Here is an 18,382-nt window from a genome sequence, read left to right on the forward strand (position 1 = left end):
CCATCCTGAATGCCTAACACTCTGCTTCTCATATACCTTAAGTTTGGCTGTACAAGTGCATTTCTAACTTCCTGCAAACTCTGCTACATGAGTGCAATTTTCAGTTCCTGCCACTACCTGAGTACAAGCCTGAGTTCCATGACACCCTGATACATACTGTACATTGAATCTTGGATTCTTGCCATTCTGCTACCTGAGTGCAAAGATGTGTTCTTCACATTCTCTACCCAAGTGAATTATTTAAATCTTACCACTCTGCTACCCAAATACTGGGCCTGATTCAGAGCTGGACGCTCTGACCAGAGCGCTTGCTCTGAATCAGGGCTACCTAAAATTGGAGCGGCCTATTGGATGCTCGCATAGCTGTGGGTTACCACCCACAGCTTATGTGAGCGTCCATGATGATGGACGCGATGGTCAAGACCATCGCGACCATCGGGCTTGCGAAGAGACCCTGTGGTAGGGTCTTGGTGACCGCAAGCACTGGAGTGATTTTGGCTCTATCAGAGCCAAAATCACTCCCACTGACATCACTAGTGATGTCAGTGGGGCTGGACCCAGACGGTAGGCGTTCCCATTGGAATGCCTTCGTCTGGCAGCCATGCCCCCGGCACGCCCACCAAAGGGGGCGTGCTGTCACTCACCATCGACAGCACGCCCCCTTTGGTGCGAGACCCCGAGCGACGGCTTCCCCGTCGCTTGCCGGGTCTCGCGCATGCATACGACGGAGCTCCCTCTGTCGTGTGCATGCGCACTTGGGCTCCATTGACCCGCTTGCGAGCGTACAGCGCTCGCGAGTGGGTCTGAATGAGACCCACTGTCTTTAACTACTGACACTATTGAAGTGTAATCTTGACTTCCATGGTACTCAGCAACCAAAGTGCAGGAAATGCAACATACTGTACCATTAAACAATACTTCACATGTAAGTTGTCTTCAAAATTTTATTTACTTATTACCAGAACTAAAAAGAAATTCACAAAAACATTTATTTATCATATACTAAACTATTTTTCTTTCCTTATTTAAGGGAATGTCCCTAGTTTGCCTTTTACCTCAGCCATCCAATGTGCAGACACTTCATTTTGGTGGAGTAGTTGACACATATATGGTGAGCAGCAGGCACTACTCTCAGTTGAAGGAGACACAAGATATAAGTGTGACAATAAATCATGGTGTAACTTCGATAGCAGCAACCCAGTTAAGTCCTGTATTTTCCCATGGAGGGTAATTATGTTGTATTCATCTCCTGCTATCTGTGCTGCAATATGGTTTATGAAGCTTCAAATGTGGCTGCTGTTTGTTTCTGCAGCAGGTTGCTATGATACTGTAGCATTGTAAATGTGATTTTTTACATCATATACTGTACTAAACTATTTTTTTTTCCATTTTAAAGGGATGTCCCTATCTTGCCTCTACTTCTACCATCCATGGTTTGTATCCTTTGGAGGAGTAGCTGATACATGTTGATGGTGAGCTGCCAGCACTACTCTCAGTTGAAGGATACACAAGAGGTAGGTGTACCCACAAATCATGGTGCTACTGTGAGATAGCAGCAATGCAGGCCCAGTTAAGCCATGTGGTCCATGGTGGTCCAATTATGTTATGTTCAAGTCCTGCTATCTGCATGGCTATATGGTTGATAATGCTTCAAAATGTGACTGCTATTTGTTTCTGCAGCAGAGAACACATGATGCCACTGTAAATGTGAACATACAATTTTATTTGTGCTATCACCATCATCAATAGTATTGGCATTTACACCCACCTCATGTTGGGTGCACAAGATCAATTTGAAAAAGGCATCCTTTCTCCATATGCATGTCTCAAATGTACATCCTGTCCAGGTGCAGATAACTGTATACATGGTGGTAGTAGTAATGTTGGAGGATATTCAGTACCATGTTGAAAGTCACTGGCCACGATTCAATTCAATGCGATGCTGATTTGCCCTGGGAGGGAGCTCCTGGAGCTATTCAATTCAACACAATGTTAAGTCAGAGAATGGTGGTTCTCATGACTTAACCTGGGTGTTTAGTTGTGCCAACTGGCATTCTCCGACTAAAGTGCCGGCTACAAGGCTAGTAGTGTCGCACTAAGCCGGCAAATTTGTCAGATTTCTCCTCGCACCCTTACACCCTTAGGAGGGTGAGAGAAGTGCTTTTATCACCCTAACAGTGTGGTCAATTGAATAGCTCCGGGAGATCCATCTTGGGGCTATTAAGCTTCACATTGAATTGAATCACGGCCACTGGGTTCTTCAGTAAGACCCATTCAATTGCTATTGCTTAACTTTGACCATATTTTTTATCCTATAGTGAACCTTGTAAACTCTTATGTAACTAATCTGTTCTCTCCTATGCCCCTTTCTTATCTGGCCCCATTGTCATATCTATAATGGGTGCACAGTGGGCAGTGCACACAGGTCACTGGGTCCAGAGGGGCCCTCATCACATACACTGCACCCAATCACAATACTAACCTCTCAATTAGCACCTCAGACATCATCGAAAACTTGGTGTGGGAGACAAACAGGTATTAGGGACCAAAGCACCCCATTTAAACATATATAAAAGTCATAATAATTCATATACTAGATATGGAACCAGTTAATTATCCAATTTGATATAAAAGTATATTTACAAAAGTGGATTCCATCTAAGAACATATATATCTTCCTGACATCAGGGTAAAATCTAACATTCAACTTAAAACAGCTTTATATCTAGGAGGCCAAAATAAATAATGAATAGCGACAATAATATTTTTATTTATATCTAGGAGGCCAAAATAAATAATGAATAGTGACAATAACTATATCTAGAAGATATTAATAACATATTTAAATATATTTCTTTGAAGATACTACACTATATACTTCTCATTTCCTGGTGGTACATCTCATCCAGATAAGACCATGGGGACCAGGGAGATGTATCAAACCTTAGAGATATATGAACTGGAGGTGTTGCCCATAGAAAACCAATCAGCTTCTATTTGTCATTTTATAGACTGTATTGGATAAATGATAGCTCAAAGCTTATTGGCTGCTAGAGGCAAGTTCTTCACTTTTATCTCTCTCTAAGGTTTGAAACATCTCAGAGAAATCCAGAACACTGTTTTAGATGAGCACCTTACAGTATTAATCTCTTTCACACATATGTATGAACTTGGTGTTTTATAATGTTTAATGCACTATGTTTGTATTTTTCGTTTCTCATTGGGGGAGATGTATCAAATATTCAAGAGAGAAAAAGTGGAGAAGTTGCCCATAGCAACCAATATGCTTCTAACTGTCATTTCATGGACTGTTCTAGATAAATGACAGTTAGAAGCTGATTGTTTGCTTTATTCAAATTGTCCACTTTATGTCTCTGAATGATTATATACGTACAGTACATCTACCCCAAATAATTTCTCAGACATTTGTGCAAAATACAGGTGTATTTTCATAGGAGTCTGACGCTTTTAGTATATATATATATATATATATATATATATATACATACAGTGCTCAAATTGCTCAAACGGGGTTTGTCATACCAGAACTTCACTTTGGCACCTGACTGGCGCTGAGACTGTCACTGTCCCAGCTCTGGTCAACAGGCTGCAAAGATTTGGATCCAGCCACGAGCCAATCACGGCTTGCTCGTGGAACCAGCAGCCAATCGGGGCAGCGGGCAGCATATTCAATTTGGCTCCAGCTCGTGGACCATCAACCAATCAGAGGTGGACATGTGGCCACCTCTAATTGGCTGGGCTAAAGGTCCACATGCTGTCATTGGCTTGCAGCCAGAACCAATTTGAATATGCCACTGAGGAGTGAAAGGAAGCAGGGAGCCTGGGAGTGCTACGGTCACCACCGGAGTATAGAGCAGCACGGCGCAGTGAGTTGTGGAGTAGTTTTGTGCTGTGCTGTTACATGGTGTGAGGTGTAGTATGTTGTGTGGTGTGCTTTGAGGTTTGCTGTGAGGTGAGGTGTGGTGTATGTACTATGAGGGGAGGGAGTGGAGGTATGTAAATATAAGGGGGGGGTAAGGATTCGGGCATGTCCACTTTAAAATTTCCACTTCGACCACTGTATATATATATATATATATATATATATATATATACATATATATATATATATACATATATATATATATACATATATAATATATATATATACATATATATATATATATATATATATATATACATATATAAATATATATATATATATATATAATTACAGCCTATCATTGATAATATTATTAAAACTATTAATTAGACTGTGCGCCAACCCCTGTGTTTTGGTTTTGATTTTGGTTTTGGATCTGGATTCATCTTTGAGTTTGGTTTGTAATCCGGGTTCTGAAATGACTACAGAACTGAACCAGGACTTGGTTCTACTGGGAAGGATTCAAACTTGCACTCAGTTTACTTGGAACCCCTAAATTCAGTTGTTGTCGGTTCTATGGGAACCGGGCCTGCACATCTTTACTATGAATTTGTTTATCATGTTATCTGCACTAAGCACTATGAGCCTATATTTGTAGGCTATTTGTAGCTGTTTATGTATTTATTTAGCATGGATATGAAGAAGGAAAGATAAAGAATACTGGATCTAGTGGAAATCAGACTGGATTTGGAACACAATAGGCTGTGCAGAATGTGAACCTTAATGCATTGACTTCCACTGGATGGGATGCTCTCTTTATTGACCACACTGGATGTGGGATTTAATACATTTGGCAAGTCTTGAGAAGGACATCAATGACATGCTCTGGGCTTGAAACGGATTTCTGCATATTTATCTATATTTATCCACTGGATGGGGATCTCTCTTTATTGACCACTCTGGAAGTGATCAATAAAGGACATCAATGACTTGCTCTAGGCTAGGAATGGGGTTTTGCATATTGATCTGGATTGGATGTTTGGCTTGAATTAATTTCTGCCACGTTAAGTATTTATTTGTAATTACAAGTCCAATTAGCGCAACACCACCGGTGTAATATTTATGGATTGGATGTTTACCTTGACATATCGGATGCAGAACTCCATCCATTCAAAAGCAGAGGACCACACATATTACTAACCAGTGTATTGTAGTTTTTGTGGTTCACAGGGTTATTAAATGGTAGGATTGCTACAAGCCAGCCCCCTTGACCCAGCTTTCTCCAAGCACCTCTGATCCCCAACCTTCAATGGGGTAGAGTGGGGGTGGCTGAGGTGACTCAGCAAATCCCAAGTCCATGTAATAGAATTGTATATATACTGTAAATATATACACCAATGTATTTAAAATGTATGTAAAATGTAGAATTGAAAGGCCAACTCCACCTAAAGATAAAAAAATTATTTCAAGTATTAAAAATGAAATTGTATTTGGATACACCTTTTACCAGATCCACCTAGCTGTAATAGTTCCTAGACCCACTTATCTCAGCCAATTGGTTATTTTTGCAATTAATATAGTATTAAACAAGCTGAGCTGTAAAAGGAGACATCATTGGTGTGAAGGGTTATTACAACCAGCAGACCCGTGGATGGATCCTGCAAATAAAACATCAAAGGTAGAAATTATTTTGTTTTTTATGTTGTCTTATTTGACAGTAAAAACAAAAAAGGGTGTTGTCGGGTTCTTCAATTAGGGCCGAATGAGTATAGAAAAGGATCATTTTAAATTATAGTGGAGGACATCAAAAACAATATTAGTCAGTTTTATGAAGTGACTTTTTGTGTTACAGTGTTGTAATCCATACACACAAGTCATAGTAAAATAAAACCCAAATTATTTGTGTAACTGTGCTGGAGCCACTAGTTCTGATTCTGATCTCCTAGGCACTGTTATAATCTGTGTGAGTCTTTAGGGCCACCAACATCACAGTGATTGGGGTGGATAGTATATATATATATATATATATATATATAGCTATAGAAAATAATTGTATATATTATATACAGTATATATATATCTATATATATATATATCTATATATGTATACATACAATACTGTGCACAAGTTTTGGGCAGGTATGGAAAAAATTCTGCAAAGCAAGAATGCTTTCAAAAATAGAAGTGCTAATAGTTTATTTTTATCAATTAACAAAATGCAAAGTGGATGAACAGAAGAGAAATCTAAATCAAATCAATATTTGATGTGACCACCCTTTGCCTTCAAAACAGCATCAATTCTTCTAGGTACACTTGCACAAAGGCCCTGATTCAGAGCCGGACGCTCTGACCAGAGCGCTCGCTCTGAATCAGGGCCCACCTCCATAAATATGGAGCATCCTCCTGGACGCTCGTATAGCTGTGGGTCACCACCCACAGCATATACGAGCATGCAGGATGATGGTCGCGATGGTCTTGACCATCGCGACCATCGAAACTGCGAGTAGAAGTCTGCAGTTGAGTTTCTCAACCGCAAGGCTACGAGTGATTTTGGCTCTATCAGTGGGGCCGGCATCAGACGGTAGGCGTTCCCTTGGGAACACCTCCGTCTGGCAGGCACGCCCCCAGCACGCCCACCAAAGGGGGCGTGCTGTCAGTCAACATCGACAGCATGCCCCCTTTGATGAGACACTACGAGCGAAGGAAAGTCCTTCGCTCGTCGCGTCTCTCGCATGCGCACGACAGAGCTCCCGCTGTCGTGCGCATGCGCAGTGCAGACCATCGACCCACTTGCGAGCGGACAGCCGCTCGCGAGTGGGTCTGAATGAGGGCCAAAGTCAGGGATTTTGAAGGATTATAGTCAAGTGTATGATAAACCAATCATACCAAACAGGTGATAATGATCATCATTTTCATGTGTAGGTTAAAACACAGTCATTAACTTTAATAGAAACATCTGTGTGTGAGACTTAAAACTAGGTGAGGAGCAGCCAAACTCTGCTACAAAGGTGAGGTTGTGGAATACAGTTTCATGTTACAGGTCATACACCACGGCAAGACTGAGCACAGAAACAAGACAGAAGGTAGTTATACTGCATCAGCAAGGTCTCTCCCAGGCAAAGCAGACTGTGGTTTCAAGATGTGCTATTCAAGCTCTTTTGAAGAAGCACAAAAAACAGGCAATATTGAGGACCATAGAAACAGTGGTTGGCCAAGGAAACTTAGTGAATCAGATTAAATCATGCTTACTTCCCTTCAAAATCGGAAGATGTCCAGCAGTGCCAAAGGCTCAGAACTGGCAGAAACTAGAGGGACCCAGGTACACCCATTTGCTGTTTGGAGAAGTCTGGACAGAAGTGGTTTTCATGGACTAACTTTGTATAACAACATAGGAACTGGGGTGCAGAAAATTGGCAGCTGGTGCTCTGAAGTTCTGGACTGATTTGTCAAATATTAAATATTTAGCTGTAACAGAAGGCAGTTTGTTCACAGAAGGGCTGGAAAGCAGTACAAAATGAGTGTCTACATGCAACAGTGAAGCATGGTGGAGGTTCCTTGAAAGTTTGGGGGCTGCATTTCAGCAAAGGGAGTTGGGGATTTCATCAGGATTAATGGTGTCCTCTATGCTGAGAAATACAGACAGGTACTTACCCATCATGCAATACCACCAGGGAGGTGTCTGATTGGCTCCAAATTTATTATGCAGCAGGACAATGACCCAAAACATACAGCCAATGTCATTAATAACTAGCTTCAGCATAAAGAAAAACAAGGAGTCCTGGGATTGATGATATGGCCCCCACTTTTATGGTTCTTGCACGGTTGTGTAAGACCTCTACACCCAATGAAAGGATCTTCCACCAATAACAGCCACCCATTGTTCCCTTAGTGATTTATACTCACACTGGTACTTATTTGGCTGCCTGGATTTAAGCCTACAGCAGTAGAGGCTTACACAACTGTCCAGAAATCACAGAACTGCTGATTACAAATAAGGTAGAACTGAGGAGTGGCAGTCTTTTCACTACAGAAACTAGCTTTATAGAGGCCACAGGCAGATGATTACTAGCACACATGTAAAGGACAAGGTACACAAGCAGCGACAGATGATGATGATTTCAGATACGTCTTGGGACTATGGAGCAGCAGACAAGAAGCGGCTTGACAATTAATACAAGCTGCAGAGCAGGAGTGTCCTGGACTGCGATACTGCAGGTATTACAGTTAATGACTACACAGGCAAGAATACTGATGTGGCAGGGCCATGTTATAGGCAATTACAAGACAGACAGGAAATGCACTATAATGTGGCTGGGCCAGTGACTGAAGTAACAGACTAGGTTCCAGGTGCTAGCCTTGTGGGCTGAGGTGCAACAAGAACAAAACGGTGCAGCCTTGGGGGCCGAGGTATGACAGGAACAATATGGTGCGGCCTTGAGGGATGAGATACAACAAGAATAACACAGTACAGACTTGGGCCGAGGTGCAACAGGAATAACACTGTGTGGCCTTGAGGGCCAAGGTGGGACAGAAACAACATGGTGCAGCCTTGAGGTCCATGGTGTGGCCTTGAGAGCCAAGGTATGACAAGCCACTGATGAAGCACACAGGCTGGAGGCAGCAAGGTAGAGAACAGTACTTGCTTGAATTGGCTGGATACAGACTGACGAGGCTGGACTGGACTGTGGTATGGAAATGCCGCGGGTTGCGGAGAGGTAAGCCGCAGCTGCAGAAGTCACTGCTCTAGGCAGTCTCACCAGCAAGGACTTGAGCATATGGAACCACAGCAGATGACTCACAGGTGACTTCTAATCAGGCAGGTAGGCACCAGACACAGGAAAAATAATCTCAGCGTGCAGGAACTGCAGAACAAGGCGAGATCGGCTAGAACTCAGGCTTCTGAACACAGGAAAAACACATACTCTGGAAGTCAGACAATATTACCAATAGGAAGTGTAGGGCTGGCTGTAGTTTATCAGAAGCAGGGACCAATCAGCTCAATCCTTGCATAAAGCCTCCCTAATCACAGGAGAGTATGCAGCTGATCTCTGCACACAAACTGATATGTATAAATGCCGCAATGAGCTGCACACAGACACAGACAGAGTTCCAGCTACCTGCAAGAGCCAGAACTGGAATCAATGCATTATGCAGTGTCCCAGTCACCTAATATGGCCTACCACCAAGATGACCCCCTGCCACGGATCATAGCACCCACTGAGCCCTGATCTCTACATCATCAAGTCTGTCTGGAATTACCTGGAAGGACAGATGGATTTGAGCATGCCTACATTGACAGAAGATCTGTGGTTAGTTCTCCAAGATGTTTGGTACCAACTCCCTGCCAAGTTCTTTCAATAACTTTGTGCAAGTGTACCTCGAAGAATTGATGCTGTTTTGAAGGCAAAGGGTAGTCTCTTCTGTTCATTCACTTTGCATTTTGTTAATTGTTAAAAATAAACTATTAACACTTCTATTTTTGATAGCATTCTTACTTAGTAGCATTTTTTCCACACCTGTCTATAACTTTTGCACATTACTGTTTATATAGTATTTATATAAGAAGGCACTCAAAAGGACCTTTAAAATAAAACTTACATTATGGAAAATACATTTTGGCCCAGGACATTGTCATAGTTAATGAGAGGTTCAGGAACTGAGCTTCTGCTGAAAAAGAGCACTGTATACTTGATGCCAGTATACAGTGATATAAAGTATATTTCACCAGCATGCATAACAAGAGAATTCCCAGGGCAACAGATTTGTTACTTAACCACTTTATTGAAAGACAAAAAGGTCACAATATTCATTGTGGAGGTGACATTGATCAGAAAGATTTTACTGTAGGCAGATGCAAATAACTACATAACTGGGTGGGAAGTTTGTAACAAGCAGTGGGACACTGACTAAGAGTAATGTTTTGCTTCAACCTGGGCAAATGGGTGATATCTTCTTTAACTTGATGAATAAAATGATATGTTCGGCTGGCACATAATTTTCTGCGTCAATGAGGATCAGTGTAAAGGTGTTTCTTCAGGAGGTCAATGCTTACTTTCCAGTAGCACACTTTGTAAATTTCCAAATATATGTGAGACTCTGAATCCAGGCATATGACCATGCAAGACAATTATAGGACCATAACAGACTGTATTATGGCTACAACTCAGATAGCATTCTTTCCTGCCCAATGGACAGTTCTTTATTGTATGAGCCAGCCATCCTATCAACCAGGACATTTACCAGAATATGGTTTGATCTAAGTACATGGATAAGGACAGGGGTTAAGTATGAATCAATGAGGAGTTACCAGCTATGCCACTATTCTCTGAAGAGCTCTTCTGATTTCATTATTGCGTAGACTATATACAAAAGGATTGACTATAGGGATCACTGTTGTATACAGTACACTCATGATCTGCTCTATATTATTGTATTTTTCTGATGGTGGCATCATGTATGTGGATATTCCATTAGCATAGTACATGATCATGATGGTGAGGTGGGATGAGCAGGTGGAGAAAGTTTTTCTCCTTCCATCCCTTGATTTTATATTCAATATAACAGTGATAATTTCTTTGTATGACATCACATTGATGAGGAATGGACAAAGGCCAAATAACACTATGTTAACATACATGACAATATAAATCATGTTTGTGCCAGAACAGGAGATATTAATCAGAGCTTTAGGATCACAGAAGAAGTGATTAATGGTGACAGAATGGCAGAAGAATATTTTAAGAACTGAAACTACCCACAACATTGAGTTTAAACATGCACATAGCCAGATCATAGTCAAAAGCAGGATACAGATTTTCTTGCTCAGTATCTGGTGATAGTGTAAAGGATGACAGATCGCAATGTATCGGTCATACCCCATCACAAATAAAAGTGTAACCTCTGTGGTAGACCCTAAAATGAAAAAAAATATCTGAGTTGAACATTGTGTGAAAGATAATGTGTTATTCCGAGATTGCAAAATGTCCAGCAGTTTGGGGACAATTACTGTTGTGTAACATATGTCTACAAAGGACAAGTTACAAAGTAACATATACATGGGGGTGTGTAAACACGAATCCAAACATATTACTGTAATTATTGCTGTATTCACCAGGGCTCCAAACAGATATATTAGGAAAAATACACTGAAAATGAGGGTTTCATCACCGGCTTTCATTAAAAATGGCAAAATGTGGAATTTTATAATAGAAGTGTGGTTGTCCATGAGATTCTGTCACCAGTCTACAAGACAATAATTATATTATATAAATATATGTTATAACTTACATTAGTGCACACACTTTTGATTTTGACTTTGGAAAAACCACCCTCAAGTGTTTTGGTTTGGATTTGGTTTTGGTTTTAGATATCTTTAAAATTGTTTAAAATCGATAAAAATATCTAAAATCAGACCTGAGACGGGACTCTGTTATACTTAGAACCCCAAAAGTGGTCAGAAGTATTAGGTTTTCAGGAAAACCAAACCACACAATTCTAGTTTTTACATGTATATCCATATCACATGCATTATTTTAATTTGCCACAGAACTATATAAACTAGATAAACTTGACATTGATTGTAATGTGCATAGCTGACCCATAATGAATGAATTAAACTGATTAGGGGCATCTTTTAGAATGCAAAATATTCTTTCAAACTGAATTTCTTTTAGAAAAGGTACACATTTTTTGTTTGCTAGTAAAATATGTACATACAGTACAAGTAAATACATTGAAGCAATGAGAGCATATTCTGTAATACACATGTATCAGGGGGAGAGGAAAGAACTGATACAGTTTGATACCAATGATACATTACTGAAATTTTGCCTTTCTGTTATCTGGGTGCAAACATGAGTTCCTGACACTCTGCTACCTGAGTGCAATCCTCTGTTCTTTCCTCTAATTTCTGAGCTTTTGCTACTATACTACTCGATTGCAATACTGAATTTCCTGACTCTCTTCTACCTGAGTGAATATATTAATACTGTGCAGCCTTTAAATACTTTTATGCCTTTCATTTGTAAACCCAAACAGACATGCTGTAAATACATCTTACATATAAGATTGTTATTGCAATTGGCTTAACATGTAATTTTTTTATAACTACTTCAGGGCACAAATATCAATTATATTAACCAACTAAAAGTTACAATTGAGATACATTTCTGTGCTAACTTTAAAATGTTGTCATTGCTAATTTATTCTGTTAATGTTAAATCTGGATAATATATATATTGGAATGAATATATTGATCAGTGCTGTTAATGCGTACATTTAATTTTGACTATGTTCAAACATATTGACCTGAAAATGTGCTCAGACACATATGAAAACACATACTTATTAATAATGCTTGTACACATGAATGTTAAAAATACTGGTATAAATATGGAATAAATCCTTGTAGTTTGTCCTCACTTTTAAGGGAGTCTGTGTAATGTGTCTCAGGGTTTCTTATCAGCACAGTGTTCTATGTTCTGCATGAACTCTCCTACAGAACTTCATTGTCTTTTACTGAGCAGTAACACTGCAGTCATTGGTGAAGTTGATATAAAACAAACCAAAGGTAACCCTTGCTAGAAAATGCCTGTGTGTGTCTCTATGTATTTATTTATTTGAATGTCAGCATCAAAGTACACTCATTAGGCTTTCAGAATGCACATTAGAGACTTAAAAAACAGGTGAGAGTGTACAAGTCCATCTTTGCTTTTTCTTCTCTCACACTGAATAATGTTACAGTGCTGGTAATTTAGCTTTAGATGATATCTCCCTCATTAGTTACAGTTACACTTACCAGGAATAAATCATAGATGGACTATACAATAGCATTCACAATTGTGCTCTCGTTATAATCATATTATAGTGCTATTCATCATTCATATTATTAACATAAAAGTTAGTATTTTTGTTTCCTTACAAAATGTTTCCCTACAAATCATTTTTAAAATACATCAACATTCAATTTTATGACAAATATTATCTAATACCTTCCTGTGTGTCTGATATTGTATTTGTTCTATTGAATAATGACAAGCCCAATAGTACTCTTCCTTTATAGTTGTTTGAAAATTGATAAAAACACTAGGATGCAATTAAATTCACAGAATGGAAGATAAAAATGGATATTATAGAGACCATCAATAATATAGCCTATGTTACTGACTCTACTAATCTTAGGGGTTAGAGAATTAGTTCTATATTCCTCCACCATCTCTCATTTAGTCAGACATCTGGGAAATGTATGTAATTTGCACCAGAATACCGGAAGCTGCTATGAATGGCACAAAAACAGGACGTGATTTAAATTAAACAAAAATGCGAGACAACAAAAAACAAGTAACTGATTAAAGTAGTTACGTATCCACACTTGGAAATATAATTCTCAAGTAAATGTGTTCCCCAAGTTTAGCATTACTTATTAACCTTCGCCTTTCCTGGAACTAGGGGGTACATTTTCTGAAAGGAGAGTTTTTGGAAGTGGAGATGTTGCCCATAGAAACCAATGAGATCATAGCTATTATCTTCTAGAAGGTTAGGTTAAATGTTAAGAAGAATCTTATTGGTTGCTATGGGCAACATCTCCACTTCTAAAAATTCTCACCTTAGTAAATTTACCCGAAAGAGACAGCTGCTGCTGAATCACCATCATTTTAACAGTTAAAATTACATGAAACAGAGAAGGAATAACATGTGCCTGAGAGAATGCTAGATTATATACTAGAAAAGGAAGTATGGTGAGATGGGGTAATAGAGCTTCGGTGCAAATAATGGAACGAGATGCATATCTGCATATATTGCTGTTAGTAAATAACCCTTACTACATAAGAAAAACTAGCATAATATTAGCATATTTGTTTTATAGCCTTAATATTTTCGACTATTAATTAAAGATATACACTTTAAAAATGCAAATTCTAAAATAACCCCAAAAATAAATAAATACGTTTTTACCAATAATGAAACAGTGTAACTGACACCTTGCTGAAATAAAGTACATAAAAGTGTTTTCTATACAAAGTGTACTGTATCAGGACATTTTAGTGTCAACTAATTTTCTACTCACTATACATACTGTAGTACATGGTACTGTGCTGATACTGTCAGCTACAAATGCCTTCAGTAATATTCCTTATATCTTCAAGTCTATCTGTGGAATCATTATATAAAATTTCTGTTGTGTGTAAAATCACTGTGTAATAGATTACATACCATAGAACATGTCATGTCCCAGCCCTTGTTTCTTGCTAGAAACAGATTAGATAAATATAAGATTTTATACTGTACTTATACAGTATGTTAACAAAAGACCTCTGGGGAAAATAAAATATTATGTCATTATACTGCTGAAGAAAACTGCTCTGGGAAATTGATTTCCTCATCTGCCTTTAAAAAGTTTATTTTTTCATCTAATTAATGTTATACTTTCAGAGTTCTGAAATTTATAATAATAAAAATATATAATAAGTGAGAAAGTGTTTTTCGGCCTGTCCGTCTTTTTGTCCTTTATGCACAGCCAGAGTTTTGGACCTAGCTCCACCAAATGGATTTCTACTTGGAGAAGGGAACAGAACATCTGGCAGCAAGTAAGTATGTGTGAGTGAGTTAGGTGTGAAATGAAGTTTTACTTACTATGGTGTGTGTGTCCTGTGGTTTATATACAGAGGGGGTACAGGTGCCAGCCGCCTGCTGGCACTTGTAGTTCCAAAAGTGCCAAAGGGCAGGCACACTGGCACCTGTAGTTTCACTGTAAAAAACAATAGTAACATTATAAAATCCCCATTATTATTCCTGACCCACTACTCAGTGGTGCAGGGAAGAGCCTGGGCTTTAGCTTAAGCCTTGGGTGCTTGGGAGAGGGGGACCCCTATATTGGGGGGTTCACACCACCCCTGATATCCCCAGCTTGTGCTGGCTGGCTTGGGGTGATAATGCTTTGCCCAGGGTGACCTGATGAAAGGGTCCCTTGGCTATGGCATCACGCCTTGGCTGGATTTGAGCCCAGTGCTGGTTTTAAAAATATGGGGATCCCTATGCAATTCCACCCTATTTTTAAAACAAAGACTGGCTCAAACAACCCAGTGCTGGTTCCTAAAATATGAGGGAACCCTACAAGTCTTTTACCCATATTTTGTTTATGCTGCTTGAATGTTATCAGTTTTTGCCACTTTGCTACCTAAGTGCAATCCTGATTTTCAAAGACTCCAGTATCCATTGCTTCTTGTGCCCAGCTAACCTTGGGTTCCATAGAACTCTGAAACCTGAAATCAATCCTGTTTACAACCAAACCCCCACCTGAGTGCAAATATGAGTTTCTTACACTCTATGCCCAAGTACAATCCTCACTTCTTGTCACTTTTCTTTGAGAACACAAGTCTGCACTGACCAGTGGTGCAGGGAAGAGCCCTGGCTTTAGCTTAAGCCTTGGGTGCTTAGGAGAGGGGGACCCCTTTATTGGGGGATCCCGACCTCCCCTGAGATCCTCAGCTTGTTCTGACCAGCTTGGGGTGATAATGCTTTGGCCAGGGTGACCCGGTGAAAGGGTCCATGGCTGTGGTATTACACCTTGGCTGGATTTGAGCCCTGTGCTGGTTTTAAAAATGGGGGAACACTATGCAATTCCCCCTATTTATAAAACCAGGACTGGCTCAGCAGCCCAGTGCTGGTTCCTAAAATATGGGGGAACCCACCATCATTTCTCCATATATTTGGAACCAGTACTGGCTAAGGCACCTGTGGATAGTTATGCTTTTTTATAAATCTTTTTTTAAACAAATTTAACCCTTTTTTTAAGCTTTAAAATACACAAGCAGCCTTCACATACTGTATCTCACTGATATGTGAAGGCTGCTTTTTAATAAGTGTTTGGCTGTGGTCAGACACTGAAAACTCAGGTGAGAAATCTATATCACATACACCATCAGGAAACACCATCTAATAAAAACAGGATTCTTGGTAAATTTGAGTGATTCAGAAGCCTAAAATTACATGAGTTTCAGTGAGCCTAATCAAGTTTTTAAATGGCAAAACTCGACCAGACATGGTTCTTAATAAATTTTCCCCCTTGTCTCTTAACTGTTGATGCCCAGTGATGATTTCCTACTGTTTCACTTCTGTCTGTGATCTGTGGGCCTGATTCAGAGCCGAACGCTCTAACCAGAGCACTCGCTCTGAATCAGGACCCTCCTCCTTGAAAATGGAGCGGCCTACTGGCCGCTCATATAGCTGTGGGTGACCACCTACAGCATATGCGAGCGGCCAAAAAGATGGTCGCGATGGTCTTGACCATCACGACCATCGGACTTGCGACGGAGACCCTGCGGTAGGATCTCCCTGCCACAAGCCCTGGAGTGGTTTTGGCTCTATCAGAGCCAAAATCACTCCCACTGACATCACTAGTGATTTCAGTGGGGCCGGCTTCAGACGGTAGGCTTTCCCATGGGAATGCCTCCGTCTGGCAGGCATGCCCCCGGCACGCCCACCAAAGGGGGCGTGCTGTCAATCAACATTGACAGCATGCCCCCTTTGGTGTGAGACCCGGAGTGTTGGAAAGCCCGTCACTCCCCGGGACTCGCGCATGCGCACGATGGAGCTCCCTCCGTCGTGCGCTTGTGCAGTGGGGAATATCGATCCGCTTGCAAGCGTCCTGATGCTCACGAGTGGGTCTGAATGACCCCCAGTGTGTTTTTAGTGGGGTGGTGTGTGCTGAGTTTGCTAGGCAACTGCTTTCCACTCTGGCACAGAATTAATTAAACAGCACTTGCCCTGTATGACAGCTCTCAGGGTTTCTAGAGTACAGCTCTTTTAATCAACATTGTGTTCTTGTGGTTGTTCACATGATCTCATTCCAGCAACTGATTAGGTGTTAACCACATAAATGCACTCAGTATATTCACTGGCCTGTCGGTGTTAGGTTTTACCTGGACTAGTTCCTGTCCTTCCTGTTCCTAAGGGTTGTGCTATTCTATGCATTACTAGCATGCAATGCTAGGTTCCAGAAACTTTGCTCTCCATGTACAATCTTGAGTTCCTACCACTCTGCTACCTGATTGCAAATATGAGTCCTTGCCACTCTGCTATCCTAGTGTATTCCTGAGTTTCTAATTTTCTACTTTACATATGTTTATTAAATTCTGCTACCAACCACTAAGTCAGTGCAATCCTGAGATCTATGATAATGATACCCTTGTGTTTTTTTGAATACCTGAAATTTTACTATCCATGTACAAGTCTGAGTTCCTTAAACTCTACCATCAAAGTACAAACCTGAGTTCTTGCCACTCTGCTACCCAAGTGCAATCCTATCACTATAGTATCCAAGTGCCCCTTAAACTATGCTTCTTGTTTGCCATCTCGAGTTTCTAAATTTGGCTGTCCATGTGCAATTCTATGTTTTTGACACTCAGCTACCTGAAAACAAACTGGAGCTCCTGCTGCTACCCAAGTGCAATATTCAAATGGAACACACTTTACTACCTGCATGCAAAAGTTAGTTTCTCACACTCTTCAATTTTTATCCTGATTTCCTGTCATTATTCAAGTGCAGTCCCAAATTTCATGTTACTTCTATCCCCAAGATCTATCCTGAGTTTGCAACTCTATAGTTCATGTGCTTATTGTACTCTACTATCCATGAGCAGTCCTTAGTTCATAACACCATGCTACCTGAATGTAATCCTGAGTTTTTGACACTTTGCAACCCAAGTGCAATCCTGAGTTTGAAAGACTCCAGTATCCATTGCTTCTTGTGCTCTGCTACCCAAGTGCAAACCTGAGTTCCATAGAATACTGATACCTGAAATCAATTCTATATACAATCAGACTCCCACCCAAGTGCAAATATGAGTTTTTTATACTCTACACCCAAGTACAATCCTCATTTCTTGTCACTCTTCTTTGAGAACACAAGCCTGAGCTCCTGCCACTATTTAAATGCAATCCTAATTTTCATGATACTCTGATGCCCTTGTATTATCTTAAATACCTGCAATTTCAATATCCATGTGCATTTATGAGTTCCTTTAACTCTGCTGCCCAAATACATCTGAGTTTGTGACTCTGTTATTCATATGTGTAACTAGTAGGATTAATGTAATTTGACCCTTTTCACAAATTCATCTGTTGTTCAAGGTTTGTGTGTGTCCTTGTAGTTAGAGAAAAATATTTTGATTTAATATGTTGTCCATCAAATCTGTACAGGGCACCTAGTAATATGTGCAGACAAGTTTTTATTGAGGGTAAATATGTCAATAAGATAGTTCTCAAGACATCAGCTGGTGACCTTAACATTGCACATTGCTAATTGATCGCTGGCCCCTGTTCCGGTCTGTGAACTGTTCACAGACTCTGTGAGTTAATGGCTGTTATTAATGCCCCTTTTTTAGTACTTGTAAAATAGGGGCTTGGGTAGAAAATGGAACCTGATTGTATATCCTCAGGTGAAAAAACCCAAGGCTACCTCCATTTTTCACCCATTAAGATTCACTCCTAATTGAAATC

General features: G+C 40.1%; 1 protein-coding gene across 1 annotated transcript; it reads right to left on the minus strand.

Annotated features, from left to right (window-relative positions):
* Positions 1-10,193: 10,193 nt before the first annotated feature.
* On the minus strand, positions 10,194-14,116 carry LOC148535007 (olfactory receptor 1-like). Its single transcript, XM_088464902.1, has 2 exons — positions 14,096-14,116; positions 10,194-11,125 (listed from the first exon to the last, which is right to left on the minus strand). Exon 2 carries the CDS (start codon positions 11,106-11,108, stop codon positions 10,194-10,196), a length of 915 nt encoding a protein of 304 aa, XP_088321028.1. The 5' UTR covers positions 11,109-11,125; positions 14,096-14,116.
* Positions 14,117-18,382: the final 4,266 nt, after the last annotated feature.

This window comes from Taudactylus pleione, unplaced genomic scaffold (genome assembly GCF_031769625.1).
Source record: "Taudactylus pleione unplaced genomic scaffold, aTauple2 ptg000061l, whole genome shotgun sequence".
Taxonomy (NCBI): domain Eukaryota; kingdom Metazoa; phylum Chordata; class Amphibia; order Anura; family Myobatrachidae; genus Taudactylus; species Taudactylus pleione.